A 22,500-nucleotide genomic window follows, 5' to 3' on the forward strand; every position below is an offset into this window, starting at 1 on the left:
GGGGTGGGGGGGTCTCATACCTTCTCTGCCGACGCCGCTGACTTCCGTAGCTGCACACAGAACCTCGCATCGCCTCCCGACACACCGGCCTCGGGTTTGAGCTCCAGCTCCTCGCTGCGTGAAACAGGCACAGACACGGCACTGCTGATTCATGCCATCTCATCATTACATTACATTACATTATTGGCATTTGGCAGACGCTCTTATCCAGAGCGACGTACAACAAAGTGCATACCCATAACCAGGGATAAGTTCGCTGAAAGACCCTAGAGGGAAGTACAATTTCAACTGCTACCTGTACAACAAAGATAATTTTGAGAACAAATAAACAAACAAACAGAGCAAAAGTGACCAAAGTGAACTCATCATCATCATCGGCTGTTATTTACACTATACCCTCGGGGCAGCCTGTGGCCTAGTGGGGCTAAGGTGCATGACTGGGACCCGGAAGGACGGCGGTTCAAGCCCCTGGTGTAGCCACGATAAGATAGTAGCCGCACAGCTGTTGGGCCTTTGAGCAAGGCCCTTAACCCCGCATTGCTCCAGGGGGGATTATCCCCTGCTTAGTCGAATCAACTGTAAGTCTCTTTGGATAAAACCGTCAACTAAATAGCAATTAAATTAGAGGCGGAAGGGGAGGGGAATTTCACCTTTCCCCCTCTGACGGGTGTCTCTCGAGGACGTCGTCAGCGGGGTAGTTCCCCGCGACTGGCACGCGGCTCTTTGGCGGCTGCTCGTCGTCCTGGCCGTTGGTCAGACTCCCAGCCTCTCTCACGCTCTATTATGGGAAAGTGAAAGAGGCACAAAGTTTCAAATTAGCGAAAGTTTATTTGCTTGCCATTTGCTGGCGTAGGAGTTCTCTCCCTTTCGGGGGAAAACGTGGGAATTGCTCCGGAACATTCCGTTACAGTACAGTACAGTCGCACCACAGCGCTGGAGACTGCTGTGCTGCAGAAAGTGCAGAAGAAGAAGAACAACAAAAATAATTATCATCATCATCATCTAAAAAGTGTAAAGGGTCTGTAAAAAACTCTATACACTCTCAGAATCAATGTATGAAAGAAAGTGCCTAAAAAGGTAAAAATGCTTATCACTGGGGCGGTATCCTATAGGTACATAAAATTGCACCCCTAACCAGCATTACATATTTCATTTGTACCTTTGTTTGCTTGGAAAACATACTCATTTGTACCCAAAGAGAACATTACTGTACTCTCAGGGTACATTTGGGAAATGAGATCCTTTGAAGAACAAAAATGTACCTCTACTGTCACTTTATTTCTCAGAGTGCACAAAATAAAATTGAAATTGAAGTCATCATCATCATCATCATCATTATTATAATAGCTAGCAGAACGTGTGGAAATGCCGGGTTGTACAGTAATCCGTTACGTTACGGTGCACGGGTGGCCTGAGCTTTGCCTGATCCTTTTCGCTGTGCAGACCTGTCACCCGCATGATGGATGGGCTGTGAGTGTTTTAGTGCAGGCAGCAGGACAGACGGCTCACTCCAGCACCTCCCAAAGATAATAACACCACACGCTGACTGGGCAACATTACACCATTAATTAAGAATCATTAAAAAAGGCCCCACTATCAACGGTGGCTGGCTACAGACAGTCTGACTGCGTAATTATGACCACACACTTAGTACACTTCTCATTTCACTGCATGTGGAAATGCTACAGTGGACTACAATGGTCTGACCATCGGGGAACTCTAACTCCATCGGGATGAAATCTAAAGCTTGCGAGTTTGTTTCACAGTCGGGGCAAAGCCATCGTAGTCTGACGCACTGTACTTGACCTGAAATGCTTCAGTGAAAAGAATCCACATGAACAAATGGATCGGACTGTATGTAAAAACTGTACACTGTCAAAGACGCTCTAGATAACAGGCTTCCGCTCAATGGCGTACAGTAATGTGAAACAGCTACCCGCCCCCTCCTCCACTGTTTTTTTTGGCCGTCCCATATTCAATAGGCAGGGGGCCAAAAAATACAAACATGTAGTCCATATACTCAGCTGGCTGAGTCAGACTATTGTGAACTGGACTACATTGCCCATCAGCTCTCCTGCATGGATGACAGGGGGCTGATGGGAAATGTGTTTGTGCATGGACACGATCATTTCATCCACAGCTGCACAGAGAGCCACTGAGACTGAAGCTTGGCCAGTGACCCCAGTCCTCCCACTGACAGACCATAGAAGGCGAGGACACTTCGTTAGAACTCAGCCGAGGCCCAATCAGCCAATCGGACTCCACTCAGAGACAGCACCAGCCAATCAGGTTCCACTCAGGGAACAGAATCCGCCAACTGGACTGGAATTCCACTTGGAATCAAGCCTGTTCTACAGCCGAGAGGTGTGATCTGAGGGTGACCAGTTATGCAGTATTGTGTGGGATGGTCCCACAAAGACAACGCTAAAACGATAACATCCCTCATTCCACCAAACAAAATATCAAGCTATGTTTTGTTGACCAGCGACCAGCTCCGATAGGTTACCAGCACAAGCTGGATGGTTTAGCTGGTTGACCAGTTCAGACCAGTACTACCTCATACCCAACATGACCAGCTTGGCCATGCTGGTTGACCAAACCATACCCAGCCAAACCAGCTTGAAAATTGGGCTAGTCAATCTGGCATAGCTGGAAAAGTTGTATAATTTGATCCCTGAGTTTGCTGAGTTCAACCGTCATTGAAACTGACTCACCAAACTGAGTTTGGAAAGAAAAAGAGAGCGTTTCATAACAGTTGTGTTTACGTACATCGAATTTAAGGACAAATAATTAAACACAGGCCTCTGTGCATCTGGAGGACCAGGGTGGTGGTTCCCGGCTGTAGTAGTGAGTTCTGAGGTTTCTTTCACCAGAACAGAACCGTCTGCAGGCCTTTCAACTGCATCACACCCCAATCACCAAGTAGACTAAATTATCACCAGACTCAGCAGCCAATCAACGTTCAAGCCAAGCAATATTTTGTCTTTTGTCACGGACAGGGAACAAAAACCCCCAAAACGGTACATTTCCGGAGTCCAAAACAATTTATAAATACGCCAGTCAATAAATCGGCTCTACTTAATCACGTTGGGATGTTTATGTATGCTAATGGTAAAAATAACAAGCAGAGTTTAAAAGGTCCTCAGCCCGACACTGCCACAGCAGACATCTGGTCCCCAGATATCCCCTTCTGTGTCTCCGCAGGCCCCCGTAAACAAATACAGAGGCTGAACCGAACTCCTCCTGCCGCGCTTTACCCCTGACACCGGCATCACGGCAGACCTGGGTCTTGTGCGAGATCGTTTTGGATTTAAACACTTTTCTGCGCCCAGTTGATCTCGCCTGGTGTTAATTCAGCCGACCGAGGGAACCGGAAGACCTAGGTGTCCACCTTTTCCACCGTTCCGTTTCATAGGTTCCAAATACACCGGACCAAAGAGACGAAAAGTATCTGAATCCAAAAACGATGACGTATTTGAATCGTTCTGAGTCGCGGTTCGGGAACCGATGCTAATGGGGGGTTACAGGTTCAATTCCCATGTTGGACAGTGCACTGCTGTACCCCTGAGCAAACGCACTTAATGTGGGGGGGTGGGGGGCTTCAGTAAAATCCCCAGCTGTGTAATCTGTCCTGGTTAAGAGAATGAGCTCAATGCATAAACTGTAAAAAAAAAAAACGTAACCGGGGGCGACAGAATCCCGCTCCAGTGGCTCCTGGTGTCTCCGAGTCCGGCCCCTCCCAGCACATTATTACAGGTCTCGTTTACGCTCCCCGCCGAGGGGTGATGATGTCATCCCCCAGAGCCATCGCTACCGGCGTGCCCCATCTGGAGCCTCCCCCCCCCCGGCCTGCCCGCACATCTGCGGCGCATTAGGCCCCCGAAAACCCAGCCTGGCGTCACGTCCCGCCTGCCTCCGCCCCGCCCCACCGACGACGAGCAGCCCACCCAGCTCGCCCCCGTCGCCGTCGCCCCCGGCAACACGCCCGACACCGGCGCCGGAAGGGGCTCGACAGGCCCGGTACCTGCGGCCATTTTGTTAAAGTCGGAATGTTTCCGTCCCCCAACCGGGGAAGCTGATTTTTTTTACATTATTGGCATTTGGCTGACGCTCTTATCCAGAGGGACGTACAGTTGATTAGACTAAGCAGGGGACAATCCTCCCCTGGAGCAATGCAGGGTTAAGGGCCTTGCTCAAGGGCCCAACGGCTGTACGGATCTTATTGTGGTTACACCGGATATCGAATCACCGACCTGTCCCAGTCATTTACCTAAACCACTACGCTACAGGCCGCCCTGATTTGATCGTGAAGGCCAGCCTGTAGGCCAGTGGCTAAGCTACCTGACTGGGACAGGGAAGGTTGATGGTGTAGCAACGATAAGATCCACACAGCTGTTTGGCCCTTCAGCACAGCCCTTAAGCCCACATTGCACACACATTGTTCAATCAACTAAGTCACTTTGGTGAATTATAATTTTTTGTAAAAAAAAAAAAAAAAAACGGCACGGATGGTGCAGTGAGTAGCACTGCCGCCTCACAGCAAGGAGGTCCTGGGTTCGAATCCCCGTCGGCCGGGGCCTCTTTGTGCGGAGTGTGCATGTTCTCCCCGTGTCTGCGTGGGTTTCCTCCGGGTACTCCGGTTTCCTCCCGCAGTCCAAAGACATGCAGGCAGATTGGAGAGTCTAAATTGCCGGTGGGTATGAGTGTGTGAGTGAATGGTGTGTGTGCCCTGCGATGGACTGGCGACCTGTCCAGGGTGTATTCCTGCCTTTCGCCCAATGTATGCTGGGATAGGCTCCAGCCCCCCTGCGACCCTGTTCAGGATCAGCGGGTTCGGATAATGGATGGATGGATGTTGTAAAGCTGTGAAACGTGGTGACAAGCGTGGGTAACATGTCAGAATTCTGGTTGCTTCATAAAATCTGAATTGATATAATATTAAACGGCCGTTTCATTTAGCCGTCACTGTTATTACACACAAGTGTAATTGCGGGCTCACCGCTTGAGAGGAAGGGGTATTAAACGGCTTCATTTCAGGCTCGAGAGAAAAGGGTATTTCTCCTGGCGTGGTGTTCGGGGGCCCACTTTACGACCAGCCAGCGACATTTCCGTGGAAATCTAGTGATTTTATTCCGGCCAGTGTAAATACCACCTTTTAAAACCTCTTCCGGTTTTTTTTCACGAGTCGGAAAGGGGTAGGCTTGTCTTTATCACCCTCTCTGGTTCACCCACAAGTGTTAAAACATCCGCGTCATGCAAAGAGAAACACCATTTTATTGCTACCCAAGCTAGAATGAGGGTCCCCTGATCCATTCCCCTGTAACATTGAGCACAGTCAATTTCCATTTTTAAAACATCTTATTTATTGAATACATTTTTTTATTAAGGATGGTCTTATCCTTTTTAATGTTCAGGTTCCTGATTGTTTGTTGCTGCGCTAAATTGATCTACCATTTGTTAATCTGAACAAATTATCTTTACTGTTTGGAGAATGTTTTGAATACCAGATATGGAAAAGCACTGTATAAATAACATGGTTATTAAAAAAACAATAATAATAATAATATTAATAGTAATAACAATAGTAATACTACTACTAATACTACTACTACTAATGATAATAATAATAATAATAATAATAATAATAATAATATTGCTGTAACTCACTGTGCATCCTTTGAGTCGATTTTGTTCTTCCTTGACTTCCTTTCCCATAATCCCGTGCGCCTCCTTCTCCAGGGTGCAGCATGAGTCCCAGGAGGAGGTCCTGGGGTCTTCTTCTTCTCTGGTGAAATGGAGGCCTGCGGAGAGCAGCCCTGACCGCTCATTCCTGCAGGGGGGGGGGAAACGCGATCGTCATCGTGATCTAAACCTAAAGGCCAGAATAATGAGTCACGTGAGTCCTTATCTGTTCCCGGCTGGGCACTGAGCCACAGATACGTGCTGTGTGTGTGTGTGTGTGTGTGTACGATGTCCTGAAATAGCTATGACAGCCAGGAGGACCGAGGTGAGAATTGTGTATGTAAGGTTTTATCTTAGATACCCCCTCAAGAAGGTCAAGAAGGAGAAATGACCTCGCATCAGAATGATGGCAGATAGAATGATGTCATTCAATAAAAGGCATGATGTCATCCGTCTGTAACAATGAGCTCATTGTATCTGCGAGCTGCCTGTTGTTTTTGGACGGTCGGTGAGGAAGGGCTGTGCAAAAGTACACATCCGCGACCGTGACAACGGTAAAACCTTGCGCGAGAGTGTGGTGGAGAGAGGAGAACAGCTTCCTGAAACGCCATCAGCCCCAGAGCTGAACAGCACCCGTTATACCCTTTTATACTTTTATATGTCTGCAGGTTTAACTCCAGTCCTGGAGGGCCACAGTGTCTGCTGGTTTAACTCCAGTCCTGGAGGGCCACAGTGTCTGCAGGTTTAACTCCAGTCCTGGAGGGCCACAGTGTCTGCAGGTTTAACTCCAGTCCTGGAGGGCCACAGTGTCTGCTGGTTTAACTCCAGTCCTGGAGGGCCGCAGTGACTGCAGGTTTAACTCCAGTCCTGGAGGGCCACAGTGTCTGCGGGTTTAACTCCAGTCCTGGAGGGCCACAGTGTCTGCGGGTTTAACTCCAGTCCTGGAGGGCCGCAATGTCTGCAGGTTTAACTCCAGTCCTGGAGGGCCACAGTGTCTGCTGGTTGGAACTGGGCTTGTAACCAACAATTGCTTCAGTGTCCTGCATAAAATGTATAAATGGATACTATGTGCAAAAAAAAAAAAAAAAAAACTTTGTAAGTCCCCGTGCAAAATGCCAAATAAAACCACCAAATTGCCGCCAACCACTTGGAAATCATTCAAATTGAGTCAGATGTCTGAGGTTAGTGGTGCCTTGTTTTTTTTTTTTGTATATTAGGAATATTAAGGGTTTTCTCTGGGGAGAAAAATAATCTCCGTGTCATATTTAATTTCCTTTACATTAAACGAGCGTGTTGCAGTGCCACACGCACGGTCTAGGCCTGCCCAGGACGCTGCAAGCTTCAGTGGAGCCCAGGCACTGGAGCATCGTGCAGTGACCACGCTTTTCCATGAATTCATCCTCATTACCCCTGTCTGGGTCATTTTCCCAAGTAAACCCAGCCATATTTAAACCCAGGCAGTAATTTAATAATTCGCATAACTGCGCTAACACTTAATACGAGTGTGTGTTCCCCTCAGATGCAGTCGACGGTCCAAAGAAAAGAGTCGTATTCCCGGCAGGTTACGGTACATGCGTGTAATTGTTGTTATGTAATGTCGCGTTTCTTATGTAATCAAGACGGCACCGTTCACTTTGATTCAAGGCTCGAGGGATCTAAATGACCCGCGCTTTAATGCTAAGATGGATCCCATTAATCTTTAAAAACTTTAAACATACGGCGAATGCCCTGAATCATAAGTCACCCGGATCATCTTGGTTAATAAAGGTTTCTTTTCAATAACTCACAATCAGCAGTTCCGTTATTTGACTGCACATTCCTTTCAACAAAATCCAAACAGAACTAATCAGGAATTAAAAGCAAATGTTGACATAAATCACCACTTTGTCAGACTCATTATATTTTGGAGAAGGGTCTCTTTCGTCTTTTTTTTTTTTTTGGTGCTCCTACTGCAAGAAAAATTACCCAGAAAAAACGTCCAGTGTAAAATCAGCTCTGATAGATTACTTTTAATTCTTAACTGAGCAGCTATTGTCCGAACTGGACTGGTATATACATGGTTACGGGTGATTGAGCGCTGGAAATCCTGCCGTAAAGCCGTAAAATAACGAAACCACTTCAGTTCAGACACTCTCAGGAGTAAAAGGTACGAAAAGTGTATAAAAAGGAGCAAATGCTTGGGGCGGTACCCTATAGGTTCATAAATGCATACCCCTAGGCAGAAATGTTATAATAATAATTTATTTGTACCTTTTTTTTGCTTGGAGAACATACTCATTTGTACCCACTGAGAACAATACTATACTTTCAGGGTTCATTTGGGAAATTTGATCCTTGAAGAACAGCAGTACAGAACAGTCAGCCAGCTCGCCCGTTAAGGACTGAAATGGTTTCTGGGCCCTTGTGTGAACAGAACCAGGATGCCCCCCCCCCCCCCTTACCTGACAGCCCTCTGAAAGGATGCCCAGTTGTCCTTCACCTCAGACTGCTTCACACTGACTCGGGATGCCAGGGTTGGGTGGAGGTTTGACAACTGAGAGGCAGTCACATCCAGCATCTGGAGAGAGGGGGGTTGTGGGTAATAGAAGGGGGGAGGGAGCGGGGGGGGAAGGGGGGGAAGGGGGGGTGGTTGGGGGAGAAGGAAATGACTCAACATGTTTGGAGTCAATTTCTACGCTTGGAAGCAGATACGCTTCATGCTCTTAAAACATTAGGTCAAACGCGGTTGTGGTGAAGATGGAAAATAATTACTTTTCATATTCTCTGAAGAGTGCCAGGCGAGGAGGGGGAGAGCCCTTTCGAGGCTGCCCTCAGGATTAGTCTTAAACATTACCTGGTTAGACTCACAGCACCAATACCAGCCAGCTCTGATAGAACTGCTAACTGCCTGTTAGTTTCTCTCTACAAAGCTTCCTGGTCCCTGATGAACCTTCCTATTCCAGTGCATACTTGAGTAATCTGCAACACTTGCAGACTACAATGGGTCATGTCAGTCTTTTTTAAAATGAATAATTTGTTATTGTTTGAATAACAATACCTGAAAGCATATGTACTGGCATGAAATCTGTTTAAAACCACAAACACAAATTACTAATGGAACAGAGGAACTAACATCGGAACTGACATAGGCTTTTTCGAAATTATTTTGTCAGCTGAAGTCCAGCCTGGCTTCTCTCTCTGTCCCTCTCGCTCTCTCTTTGTCTCCCTCCCTACATCCCTCCCTCCCTCCCTCTCTGTCTCTCTCCCTCTCTCTGTCTCTCTCTCTCTCTCTCTTTCTCTCAGTATGCTTTCCTGTTTTAGGTCACAAGAGTGTTTATGTATCTGCGAAATACAAATGTGTTTTGGCTTTTGTTCATAAGAACTGGCTGCTATTACATTCATGGGAAACCTTTGCTACAATGCAATCCTTAGATCATTTGCTTACTTTTTCATTCTGTCACCCGAAATTAGTCTGATGCGGCTTTGCTCCCAAACACAACTAAACATAAAGTTTGTAAAAAAGTTTCAAAAAGGGATTCAAGTTGTTTGGTTGCATTACTGCTGCTCACCGTGATTTGGCCGGCTATGTCCCCGATCTCTCTTTCTCCACAGTCCTCCTGTTCGTTTGTCAGGGGAACCCTTTTCTTCTGAAAGGCATATCAGGCACAACACAGAGGGCTTGAGCAAGGGAATCACCAAAGAAGACAGAGGCACTGCCTCCATATCTTATTTAACACTTTTATGTGTGTGGTCGTATTAAAAAACAGGCCATAAGCAATTGAAAATGAACCCATGGGAAAATTTTAAGAGCGCGAATACCAAGAACACCCAAAATAAATCGGCCCTCGTAACGCTGATTTATAAGGGTTTGTTACGTACAGCCAGTCGCCTTCTCTGGGTTTTAATATCTCGTAAAAAAAAGAGATTGCCAGAAAGCTAACACCTATCGGTCCACTCAACACCAACTGTTGTCCCACCAGTGCAAATCGGGGCTACACATCAGTCCCTATGGCAACAAGACCGCCATCCATTTTGCGTTCGTTCAACAGCTGATCCACATTGGGACTGCCTTTTCTAAGATAGCCGCTAGTGGGACACTGATTCTGATTTCCGAGACGCATCTTTTTTTTTTGCACCCACAACATTCGTCCAAAACGGCCCCCCCAAAAAACACCCCACATTAGCACCCCAATTGTCAGTCTCAGCCTAATAGCATGTGCCGAACACTAGCGCTGGTTTAGGTAAATATAATGCTATTAAGGTAAATGTCTGAAAGTTTAAATTAATTAAAGTGGCTAAGGTGCTTGCCTGGGACCTGTAATGGTGGTGGTTCAAGCCCCAGTGTAGCCATGATAAGATCAGTGCAGCTGTTGAGCACATACGTCTGCCCCTGCTTAGTCTAATCAACTATAAGTCGCTTTGAGCAAAATGGAAAAATGTTTTGGGGGAAGAATAATTTGGAGAAGACAAGCCTTTACCTCACTATGGGTGTAATCCATAATTCCCATGAAGGCCAATCACCTTGGGTGTCACACTGACCAATTGTACCAGGGAAGATTCAGCAAAGGGTGGGATTTGGACGAAAGTTGGGTAAAAAAAATGCTTCCAAGGCACTGGTGGACCTTTGACCATGCCAACGAGGAGCCACTAGGGGATGCATGAATGCGTGCTGAATGGGATATAGTCGGTATATTGTTATAGCGTATCGCAGAAGGAAGGCTTATATTTTCACCTTGTGGTTGATGGCAGAGATGATGTTGTCTGCTTGCTGGTAGAAGGAGGAGACTTCGAGAGCCAGCTGGAGGTTGTCGTGGTAGTCTTTCAGAAGAGACTGGACCTTCAGCCACCTGTACACAGAGACCCAAACGCTGCTGTCATGGAAAGGTCACAACACGATTCGCAGTGAAGACAAGCATGACAGAAGTTTCTGATTTCTAACTGAAATGTCACCTACTGGTTGACCAGTTCAGACTAGCTCCAAGCTTGACATGGTTTGCCCAGCAAACATGATTCTAAAACAGCAAAGTTTTGAAAAAGCTCATTCCCAACTAGACCAGCTTATGGCTAGCCTGGCCATGCTGGTTGACCAGCTCATACCCAGCTTGACCAGCTTATGAGCAGCTTGACAAGCTCAATTTTAAAGCTGGCATGGCTGGATTTTACCTCAACCCCCCCCCCCCCCCCCGACCCCCAAGACTGAACCCAGGCGATGGGCCTCTGGAACAGCGTACATTTTGTTGATGTGCTTCCGCCGTACGGAGATGTTCTTCCCCTCCACCTTCCCCTGTTTCTCCAGCTTCAGTGCCAGCTGGTTGATCTCTTCATGCAGGGTCCGGTACTGCAGCTCGTCCTGAAACACCACGGCAAGAGACAGCCGTCATTGCAGCTGCATGCTTTGGTAAAGTCGCTGTGTTAGAGGAGAGGTTTGGTTAAAAAGGCCCTTGTGAATTCCCCCGACTACCCACTTCAAGATCTTGTGCACATTCCTGAAATGTTTTCTCTCATGTTCTCTCATCGTTTGTCGAGAGATTCCTTTCGCAATGTCCTTGTATCGTGAGCCTTCAGAACTCATCACAAACCTGCGTTATTGTTTCTTTTCAGACTGCCCTGTGTCCTGTTTTATCCTTTTCTTAAATGGCCTTCATGCTCACTGTCAAGATCGTCTGCGCTCAAATGATAAAACAGTCGTGAGGTCAAACAAATGTTTGAAGGCCATTCTGAACGCTGGATCGACTTCCTCCGGATAACTGCTATAACAGTCCGAGTCACAAGCAGAGACAGTTAAATCAAACAAGGGCACTCGCGGCAGAACTTTCCAGTGTGTGTTTTTCTTGTCCTTTTTTTTTTTTTTTTACCACGCTCACCTGTTTCAGATCCAGGATTCTCCGCGTCAGCTGAATTTTGTCGACGTTCTCCCCGAGAACACCCGCCAGCGACCGCTCCTCTTCCTGCTGACGCAGAGGGTGAAAAAAAAAGTGAGTTCCTGTGAGTTCCTGTGAGTTCCTGTTCACAGCCAGTATTTATTAGCGGAAGGGACTGGGGTCTGCGGGTGGGTTTTGGAAATCGTGGCCTTCGCTGGGCTGCTCCGCACCACATGAGATACAATTATCCCACTGGGGTAAAGATGAAGGTCTTGAGACAAGGCGACTAACTGCTTCTCCTATAACCGAGGATGATGTCACATGGTGATGTCACCTTCTGTAGCAGACATTACCTTTTCGGCATTAGGCTCTAAATTGTGGAACTCCTTGCCCGCGGATATAACGTCTTACTCCACTTATTCCTCTTTTACAACATCTCTTAAAGCATGGCTGAAATCAAATCAGTGCTGCCTGTCATCGTTATATTTAACAGCCTCGCCATTTTATACTCTGCTTCATTCTATTTTGATGTCTTTCTGCTGCTTAATTTTACTCGCAAGGATGTGGCAACAGATGAAAATGAGCTCTTGAGCTAAATCTGCCCCTCCATGCATTGATGGAATTACTGATATGTTGATTGTTGCGTACCTTCTAAACAAGCAAATAAATAAAAGTAAAAATAAAACATTCAAGCTGCAAAATCAAGACTGGGGTGCAGTCTATAAAATATAAAAAACTATTCCAACGTATCGGTTACGAACGTCCGAGAAACTTTGACCTTTGACCTTCGCCGCAAAGTCGACAGTGGCGCATCGGTCGCCTGCAGGGGAGGGGCGGAGCTTACCTTCTCCTTGATCCAGGTCTCCAGCCTATCCGCTTTCCTGTTGAACTGCTGCAGGTTCCTGGCCCCGCCCAGCGCCTTCGACTGATTGGCCGCCGTCTGCCTGAGGGCGTGCCACTGGTCCTGGAGCCGGCCGAGCCGCTTCTTCACCTGGTCTGAGTTGGGGTTCTGGGCGCAGGCGAGCTGCTCCCCCATCTCAGGTGGGGGGTGCGAGAGAGGATTCGGGTGTAAACAGGGGGGGGGGGGGGACTCCATCCATCCATCCATTATCTGAACCCGCTTATCCTGATCAGGGTCGCAGGGGGGCTGGAGCCTATCCCAGCATACATTGGGCGAAAGGCAGGAATACACCCTGGACAGGTCGCCAGTCTATCTCAGGGCTCACACACCATTCACTCACACACTCATACCTACGGGCAATTTAGACTCTCCAATCAGCCTAGCCGAGGGAAAAGCCGCTGAGGGGGGGGGACTCCTGATCCGAAATCCGCACTCCTGCTCTGAGACAATTTATAAGCCCGGGTCTGGGACATGGACGTTGTCAAGGTCGCCAATTCGACAATTTTCTCATCGAGTCTACTCAAGAAGCGTACTAGTAGGCAAGTGTGCTGATTTGGACACGACCCCGGTCGCAGATTAGCAGTGCCTCTCGCTTTGAGCGGCTGTATGAATACGGTTCGATGGACGGACGGCGTGGGAAAGCAGAGATATTTCGGAATTACGTCAGGCCCCAAGCTGGCCTCTGTGTCACAGGAGGTTAATAATGGCCGATGATTTGTTTCCAAAGAACCCCACGGGAGTGAGGAGGACTACACTCGGCCCTGACATTTCTCCACAGAACCCAGTAAGCTGTGAAACTCGCGTCATTTCTACCAAAGGAAAAAAAACAAAACGTATACAGCTGTCTGAGTTGCGCCGAGCTGCAGCCGAACAGAGAGGTGAACGGGGGGGGGGGGGGGGGGGGATTTGAAGGTGTTCTCATTGTTGCTGCCACGCATTGCTAGCTTTTAAACAAACACATGCCTCGTGTGCTATGGAGCTTATAACTGAGGTTACGGTTTTGTCAGCTTGCAAGAAAAAAAAATACTCCTGCTTCTCTCTGTGAGGTGCATTACAACACGGTGTTGACTCATGCACAGCTGTGAAGCTAACATTACTGGAGTTTCCCTCATCTTGCTTGCAAGGTTCATAACCTTACAGCACTATGAGCCTGACCAGGCTGCTCATAACCTTACAGCACTATGAGCCTGACCAGGCCGCTCATAATCTGGAGGGCGACATGGCTCAGGCAGTAAGAGCAGTCATCTGGTAGTCGGAGGGTTGCCGGTTCGATCCCCTGCCCGACCCCTAAATGCTCCTGACGAGCTAGTAGGCGCCTTGCATGGCAGCCAATCGCCGTTGGTGTGTGAGTGTGTATATGAATGGGTGAATGAGAAGCATCAATTGTACAGCGCTTTGGATAAAGGCACTCTATAAATGCCAACCATTTACCATTTAACCTTACAGTACTATGAGTCTGACCAGGCTGCTCATAACCTTACAGCACTATGAGCCTGACCAGGCTGCTCATAACCTTACAGCACTATGAGCCTGACCAGGCTGCTCATAACCTTACGGCACTATGAGTTTGACCAGGCCGCTCATAACCTTACAGCACTATGAGCCTGACCAGGCTGCTCATAACCTTACAGCACTATGAGCCACAGTTTAGGAAGTAGTAGTAGTCCACACTGGGATGTTAGCAGCACTTTCTGAAGAGCGGTCTCACCTGGTTAAGCTGTATTAGGGTGTTCTCGAAATCCTTCAGGTCCCTCTGGAGGGTCTGAGAGACCTCCCCCGAGTCCTGGAGGGGGGAGCGCTGGACGTCCCAGCCGTCTTTCAGGTCCTGGAGCTTCCCTTTGATCCAGGCTTCGGCCTGCGCAGGAGAGGAGGAGACGACGGTCGAACGAGCCACGAAAACCAACCACGAAAGCCACCTTATAGTCCAGCGGCAGAGTTCGACAGAAATCGCAAAACATTCATAAACACTCTTGACTGTGGTCGTTGTCCTTAGCAAATAGCATAAACACTCCAGTCAGACAAGTAGTGGAAACCAACTGTCGCCACGACCAGCAACATCCAAGTCGGTCGCAACAAAAAAATGCTTGTTTTCAAAAAGAAAACATGTTGTTTAGAGGATTAGTGAAAACAACTTGTCTTGTCAAGTTCACTTAACCTAAAATTTTAAGGCAGCCCAGACACTAACTTTTGCTGAGTTTAGCAGACAGACAGACAAGACAGGCTAACAGGCTAGCATATCAATAGACAAGGACAGGCAGACAGATACAGACACATGATCTGTTATTTTTCCAATAAATATCTTCAATCGGCATATTAAAATAAACGTATTCCACATGACAACATTGGGAGACATTGGCTCAGGAGGTAAGGTTGCCATCTGGCAGTCGGAAGGTTGGCGGTTCGATCCCGCCCTGGGTGTGTCGAAGTATCCCTGAGCAAGACCCCTGAGGACTGCCTTGCCTGGCAGCCAATTGCCACTGCTGTTGCCATTTGTGTGTGTGAATGAGAAGACTCAATTGTACAGCGCTTTGGATAAAGGGTATTTAAAATAAATGCCAATCGCTTACTGCATCTAAGGCTTTTGGTACCAAGACCGCGAACAACAGCATAGAACTGAATGACTGGGTCCTGCAGCCCTTTTCCAAAAAAGCTGACGTGAGTAAACAAACAGTGGATTTTGTTAACAACAGCCAGTGGAACTTACATGACATATACATGGCAGCATCAGCCAGGCCACACGGAGTAACCAAAGCAGACTGTTTGAGGCGAATTCCAAGCATCTAACACACAGGCCAAGCGTGACAATTTCCCTTTCACTTCTTGCCTCTAATGCTGGAATGTCTCCATGGTTTTTTTTGGGTTTTTAACGACACTGCAACATTTCAATCCAGTTAAGAGGTCAGGAAAGAAACTTTCCCGTGTTTCTTTCAACCCTATGGAAATATGTCATTGCCTAAACAGCCCAGAGTATGCTTTGCAGAATATGAGAGAGGTTAAACATACACCTGGCCTTTTTGTGAGAGCGCTACGTGCGAACTTAAAGCTTGCGTCGTAATTTCTTCTGCCAAGAGCCCAAAGGCCAAAACCCTGGACAGCACAATCTATCATCGCTTTTCTGGTTGGTTTTAGAAAGGAGCAACACTCTCAAAAGCATGTGAGTTCAAAACCCCTGTCCCATTTTTCAAAGCCATTTTAACACACACAACTGCTTCTTTTCAAACTCAGCTTTTGAACCTTGCAGCAGAAAAAGGACAAAATACAGGTGGCAAAACTCACAAAAATCACTCCCATGTACAGTATATGTGTGTGTATGTTTCTGTGTGAGTGTGTGTGTGTGTGTGTGTGTGTATAAACAGTGTACCTGGTCTTTATGAGAGGTGGGTTGAGCCAAATTTCTAAATCTAATGGGTTTTTGGCTCCTGCCGTACTACATTTAATTTAGGCAACGGTAATAGAATCTTTTTCATTTTTATTCTCACAACAAAATACAATTTCATTGGCTGTCAAGCGCATAACATTATGTAAGCGCACTTTGATGTAACAATGGTATGCTAGTTGGCAAGTTGATGCATTCTTCAAGGGTTCAAATTGTATCTGTACGGTCATACTAGGACTCCTAGGGTCCTCATCGCACTTGTCCTTGGGCTCAAGTTGAGCCATGTCGCCCCTTCGCAGCCACGTCGAAACTTCACTTTGTGTCAACGGCAAATGAGAGAGGAGCGACAGCAAGCTTAGCGCGTCATCAGCGAGTCTTTCTCTGACAAAACATCTGACAGGCCTGGACGAGCCTCAATGTCCTGTTCCCGTCGTTATGACTTTGTGAGGCTCTTACGTTTTTAATATTTCAGCCCATTACGTCACGCTGCTTGCTTAGCAGACTCCTTGAGGCTACCTGGCATGGTCCACATTGACCGTTTTATACACGTAGACACGTAGACCAAAACAGCTTGGGGGCGAAAGCAGTACAGAGAACACCGGGCTCCTGTTTCATCAATAGGCCTTAGCTGTACTTGAAAAATCTTTTTCGGCTCCAACAAAATGGAGGAGAAGACATGAAGGAGGTGACCAGGCTGCTCAGGGGCGCACGAGGGCAGAGGAGGCTGGCGCCACATGGTGAGCATGCTACCGCGAATGACTGTTCCACCGCTAATCGCTAGTTAGCCTTGTACTGAATGCCGTCATGTCTTTATACTCCTCTGGTCAAACCCATACGCTCTGCAGACCCAACCCAGTCACAGTGTCTCTGATATTTTGATGTCTGCATTATATGAAATCATAATTAACTTTTTGAAGATCTGATTGACCTTGGTTAGCATGCTACCGCTAATGACTGTGCTACCGCTAATCGCTAGTTAGCCTTGCACTGAATGCTGTCGTTATACTCTTCTGGTCAAACCATGCACTCCACAGAGGCAACCCAGTTACAGTGTCTCTGATATTTTGATGTGTGCATTACATAAAATCATAATTAACTTTCTGAAGATCTGATTGACCTTGGTTAGCATGCTACCGCTAATGAATGTGCTACCGCTAATCGCTAGTTAGCCTTGTACTGAATGCCGTCGTTATACTCTTCTGGTCAAACCATACGCTCCACAGAGGTCCACAGCAACCCAGTTACAGTATCTCTGGTATTTTGATGTCTGCATTATATAAATTAACATATCATGATTAGCTTTCTGAACATCTGATTGACTAAATACTTATGAAGTCATAAACGTTCCTTGTTAACTACTGAACTGCTGTTGGCTGGAACTGATTCAGGGTCAACTACAACAACAAAATCAGACAAACAAATTCCTAATTTTCTCAAAAAACGGAAATGGTGCTCTACCCCATGCAACCTTCCACCACGACACCCTACTATGAATGTGACCTTCCTTTGGAAACAAACCCAGAAGCCTGCCAATGAGGTCAACAGGATCTGTTGATGTTTGCCCTCAACAAAACACCGTATAAGTGAACTTATACTGGCCCCTCCAATCTCTCGACACTGGATCACATTACAATGGTGTTGATTTCTGCCATAACAACCGGGCAGTCGAAGCACTTAATGCCATTGTTCCCCTGGCCCTTGTAAAACAATGGGCTCGGTTTAAAAATACTGCGCACCTTACACCGAACGCATGAAGTCACTGACTCTCATTACATCTCTATGGTACCCGCCATCCTGTGTCTAGTGCAGAGTTCAAGCGTCTATTGTATGTCAGAGTGTGAGGCCTGTTTTTAACCCTGCTTACCAACTTTCCCAGGATGAGGTCTATAAAAATAAAAAAAGAAGTTGCGTAATAAAATCATCCCCAAGGACGTTCGCGCTGTAATCTCAGACTGAAATATGTCAACTAATGAAATGGATAAGCGCATACATGAAAAACAACCGCTGAACCCTGAAAGACCAAACCGGTCGCAGCGACATGGGAAGTTACAGTCCGGCGGGTTCGTAAAATTCCCTGCACATTACGTTCTTTCGTGATTTTATAATGGTCTGTGAATTGACATACCCACCCACCGACTGTGCCGTTCGTGAACTCGCTCCGCATTGGGTCAACCGTTTACACGAGGGATGCGGGTTCGTAATTCTCGTTCTGGAGCATTAAAGTGTCCGTCAACTCGATGGCAGCGATCCACAGTGGCATCGACAGTTCCCCCTGTCGAAGGACCCGCAAGGCTGAACAAAAGGCAGACCCATATCCAAAGTCCCGCCGAAGGCGACGGTCTGGAGTTTTCGCGTGGAAGTCAAAGGAAAAGGGTAGAAATGTTCCATCGAGCGCAATGCAGAACAGATGAGCGTGCCCGCTCCATCAGCTGCCCGGGCTGCGTGATTCACTGCGGTGACATTATCACTTACAGATCCGCTCGCTGACTGGCCGGCGCCATGGAAACGACTCTCTGAGTCATCAGTGAGGCATTGTGGGATTGAGGTGAAGGCAGGGGAGGCTATGAGTGCGCACCTGCAGTATGTGTAGTTGCTCGGCTACAGGGGCAAATCTCGAATAAACATAAAAATGACTCCGGCACACCTCAAGAGTGGGCAGGTCATTTGTAATCATTTCACAAAATTTGGCGGGCACCCTTAGTCTCCTAAGGCCCAGGAGAAAAAAGGTTTCAGTATTTTTTTTTTCATTTTACATTTAGACACAATACAAGTGTCATGAGAGCGGCCTGAAGCGTAGTGGTTAAGGTAAATGACTGGGACACACAAGGTTGGTGGTTTGATCCCTGGTGTAGCCACAATAAGATCCACACTGCCGTTGGGCCCTTGAGCAAGGCCCTTAACCCTGCATTGCTCCAGGGGAGGATTGTCTCCTGCTTAGTCTAATCAACTGTACGTCGCTCTGGATAAGAGTGCCTGCCAAATGCCATTAATGTATTGTCTTAGATGACAACAACATGTTGCAGTGAAAATATTTTCAAAATATATATTTAATTTAATTTCAATTGAATGTCCCTTATGCTAAGAGAAATACTGTATGAGCTCAGGAAAGCCAAAAGGTAATGTCCTCATTTATCATGACTACACTGGGTTTGAACCACCGACCTTCCGGTTCCCAGTCATGTACCTTAGACACTAGATTACAGGATGTACAATAAGTGCATAGCGAAGGTCATTAGAACTGCAGAACAGAACTACAGGCTACAGGCTGCCCCTGGAGGTTGGGGGGTTGGGTGAGGCATGTTAGAACGGATTGAAGTCCATTAGATCTCAAAAGGAACGTAGCATCCAAGTGGAACTAAAGTTGTCAAAACTGACCCATTACCAAAGCACAGACCGGAAAAGTTTGCACCAGCGGAACCCTGTCGAGGCAATTTCCCAACACGCTGCTGGACCGCGCAGCTGTTCCCTGTCTCTGGCGGTTTGCAGCAGTCGCTGCGTACTGCGTGTGCCAGCTGGGCGACTCAACACTCGCCCCTCGATGCTGTAGAGTCGTCCGCGGCTCCCGGTCGAAACACGCGCCGCGTTAGCGTAATTAGCGCGCCGCGCCGCCAGGCTGCTCATTTCGGCGCGTACCAAAGGCCTGCGTCGCTGAAGCACAGCTGCGCTCCGCTGCGCGCACCGCTAACGTGCTACGTTTGGTGCTAACGTGCTACCACTCGTGCATTCGTCAGCCGGGAGAGTCGGAGAGAGAGAGAGAGAGAGAGAGGGATTAGTATGGAATTTTGGCACGCTTCCGCGTAAGCAAAAGTCATAAGCTGTGACAACCTGTCATCGCCACAGAACCACAATGACTGTCAACATCTGCAGTTGGTTAATGATTTCATATTGTATCATATGGCGTGCGTATGGTAATACGTGTATAACGCTGTTGTTTACACTCAGTGAGCACTTTATTAGGTATTTATTAGACTTATTTTTTTAGAGGGATCGGTCTTCTGCTGCTATAGCCTATCCACTTATAGGTTTGACACGTTGTGTGTTCAGAGATGCTCTTCTGCATACCACTGTTGTAATGTGTGGTTATTTGCATTACTGCAACAGATGGAGAGAGAGAATGTGTGGGAGAGAGAGAGAAAGAGAGAGAGAAGATGGATGGGGAGAGAGTATTACGATAACATGAGCTCTGCGAGAGATAGTTGTGAGAGAGAGAGAAGAGAAGACAGATGGAGAGAGAGAGTGTGAGAGAGATAGAGAGAGAGAGAGATAACGTGAGCTCTCTGAGAGATAAAGAGAGAGAATAGAAGATGGATGTAGAGAGAGAGAGAGTGAGAGCTGAGATAATGTGAGCTCTGTGAGAGAGAAAAGAAGACGGATGGAGAGAGAGAGAGAGAGAGAGAGAGAGAGGGAGAGAGAGAGGGAGAGAGGGAGAGAGAGAGAGAGGGAGGGAGAGGGAAGGAGAGAGAGAGGGAGAGAGGGAGAGAGAGGGAGAGAGAGAGAATGAGGGAGAGAGGGAGATAACGTGAGCTCTCCACAGCCCCAGGCTGGCCCCTGTGGCCTTGTGGCGCGTGCACACTGAGCCAGGCGATGACCTCACCCCCAAATCATCACCCCTCCCACACCCCTGTGCGGCCTGCGTGCTCCGTGCGAGATTCAAAAACAGAAAAACACATTTAAAGCACAGAGAAGCCCTTTCTCTGCGCGGCCCGTTTCCGCACACGTCTCCCCGCGTCCGCAAAGCACCCGCGCTCCACGCAAGCTGCAAGAGCGGAACTCAAAATGGCTGCTTTTCCTGGAACAGCTGCACTCTCGGAGATGAAGTGACAGTCCCTGGTGTAAAGTCCAGCTATGACCAGCTTGGAATACCAGCTACCGACCGTTTCAAAGCATAGCTTGAGCTGGTGAAATTATGTTGAGTGTGGAGCTGCCCTGAACTGATCAGCCAGCTACCAGCTGTTTCAAAACCTAGCTTGAGCTGTTTTTTTTTTTTTTTTCAGCAGGGGCGAAGGTATATTTTTGTTCTTCAAGGATCAAATTTCCCCAAATGTACCCTGAGCTGCTAATTAGTCTGATCAGGCGTGCCAAATCAGGATTGGCATGAAAACCTACAGGATGGCAGATCTCCAGGAACAGGGTTGGGGACTACTGCTTTAAGACGTGAGATCACAAGTAAAGTTCATGATTAGAATGTTCTTGACTGAGCACTCTAATACTGATGTCACAATCACCGCCGGTAATTGAAAGCAATGGAGTTCTAGAACACTGACTTAGAGCTTTGCAGAAGGAAAAAAAACATTGCGAAAAGTGCCTACTCTTAAAAGAGTTAAAGTGCATGAGTCATCCACACTGAAACGGAGCCGATGCCAGCTACCAGACAGCCCTGCCAGGATGCTCAGAAACAGTGTGTGTTTCCCATTACAACTCCTATTTACATCATGGCCTTCAAAGGTACAGTTTACATTTTGTGCAACGACCGACCGCTCGTGAAGGAAAACAAATGTGGCATTTTGCATCTGTTGCACCACAAACATCAGATTATGACAAACACTGATGCACTTTGTAGTCAGTACATTCGTTCATAAAACAATCTGGCTTCCATAAAGCTATATTTTGCTCTCGCCGTCAAGGAATATTTGACAGGGGTTTACCAAAAGCTTTGCTCTTGGATGGGATTATCCAGCCCCGGTCTTGGAGAGCCTCATGATCTGGAGATTTTTGTTTTCACCCAATAACCAACAACCAGTTTAGACCTAGGAAACCAGGTAATGTGTGTCACCTTTGTAAACAACTGCTTTGACAAGTGCAATAAGAGTAACAACGGACATCAGAATGCCCTGTAGCTTCCTTTACCGAATTTAACTTTATTGAACCCTGCGGGGTAATGTGTCCTCTGCATTTGACCCATCCTAGTTACTTAGGAGCAGTGGGCAGCCACAGTGGAGCCCCCGGGGACCAGCTCCAGCTCTGCGGCCAGTGTTTTGGCCAAGAGCAACAGCGTGAGCACACCTAACCTGACATGCAGGTGTTTTGAGTGTGGGAGGAAACCTGGAGTACCCACAGTGAACCCACGCGATCACGGGGAGAACATGTGAAAACTCTGCACAGAGAGGATCTGGATGGTCGATACGTCCTTCTTTTGAAGAAATAGCGTTGACTCTGCCACCATGCCTGACTAATGGAAATCAACTTTGCCGAGCTGCAGTGCCCGGCTTCCGATTGGCTGAAACCGCCGTCGGTCATTACCTGCAGGACCTCCCTGTTGAACAGGGTGTTGCACTGGGCGTAGCTGCAGTCGTTGTGGGCGGGGATGAGCCGTGGAGGGGGCGGGGCCTCTGAGGTTCCACGGGGCGAGCGCTCCTCGGTCAGCGGGACTCTGTGTGGAGACGTCTGTCCCCCCAAAAATAAAACACACATACTCTGAGTTAACACCTTCAGATTCTGTCCCTGAATATTCATTACATTACATTACATTACGTGGCATTTAGCAGACGCTCTTATCCAGAGTGACGTACAACAAAGTGCAAATCAATCACAAGAACAAGTGCAAAAGTAGACCTGAGAGGACAGTACAGTTCCGAGTCCTAGTGCCCTATTCAGGAGTAATTTGGGCAACAAGCACTTCCCTACACCAGTTTGCCCGTCCGTGAGTGCTTCTACCCCCCCCCCCCCCCCCCCAGTCTGTGTAATCAATTGCCCCCGGTTAC

At 47.5% G+C, this 22,500-nt stretch overlaps 1 protein-coding gene across 1 annotated transcript in view; it reads right to left on the reverse strand.

Annotated features, from left to right (window-relative positions):
- LOC133114278 (uncharacterized) overlaps positions 1–22,500 on the reverse strand; it is a 62,403-nt gene that overhangs the window by 28,931 nt on the left and 10,972 nt on the right. Inside the window, exons 4-14 of the mRNA XM_061223521.1 lie at positions 22,040–22,183; positions 14,132–14,278; positions 12,367–12,558; positions 11,526–11,609; positions 10,893–11,011; positions 10,394–10,508; positions 9,231–9,308; positions 8,124–8,239; positions 5,668–5,830; positions 651–778; positions 21–114 (exon numbers count right to left, since the gene is read on the reverse strand). Of these exons, the coding sequence (XP_061079505.1) occupies positions 21–114; positions 651–778; positions 5,668–5,830; positions 8,124–8,239; positions 9,231–9,308; positions 10,394–10,508; positions 10,893–11,011; positions 11,526–11,609; positions 12,367–12,558; positions 14,132–14,278; positions 22,040–22,183 (1,380 nt within the window). The remainder of the gene's footprint in view (positions 1–20; positions 115–650; positions 779–5,667; positions 5,831–8,123; positions 8,240–9,230; positions 9,309–10,393; positions 10,509–10,892; positions 11,012–11,525; positions 11,610–12,366; positions 12,559–14,131; positions 14,279–22,039; positions 22,184–22,500) is intronic.

Source organism: Conger conger, chromosome 2 (assembly GCF_963514075.1).
Source record: "Conger conger chromosome 2, fConCon1.1, whole genome shotgun sequence".
NCBI lineage: Eukaryota > Metazoa > Chordata > Actinopteri > Anguilliformes > Congridae > Conger > Conger conger.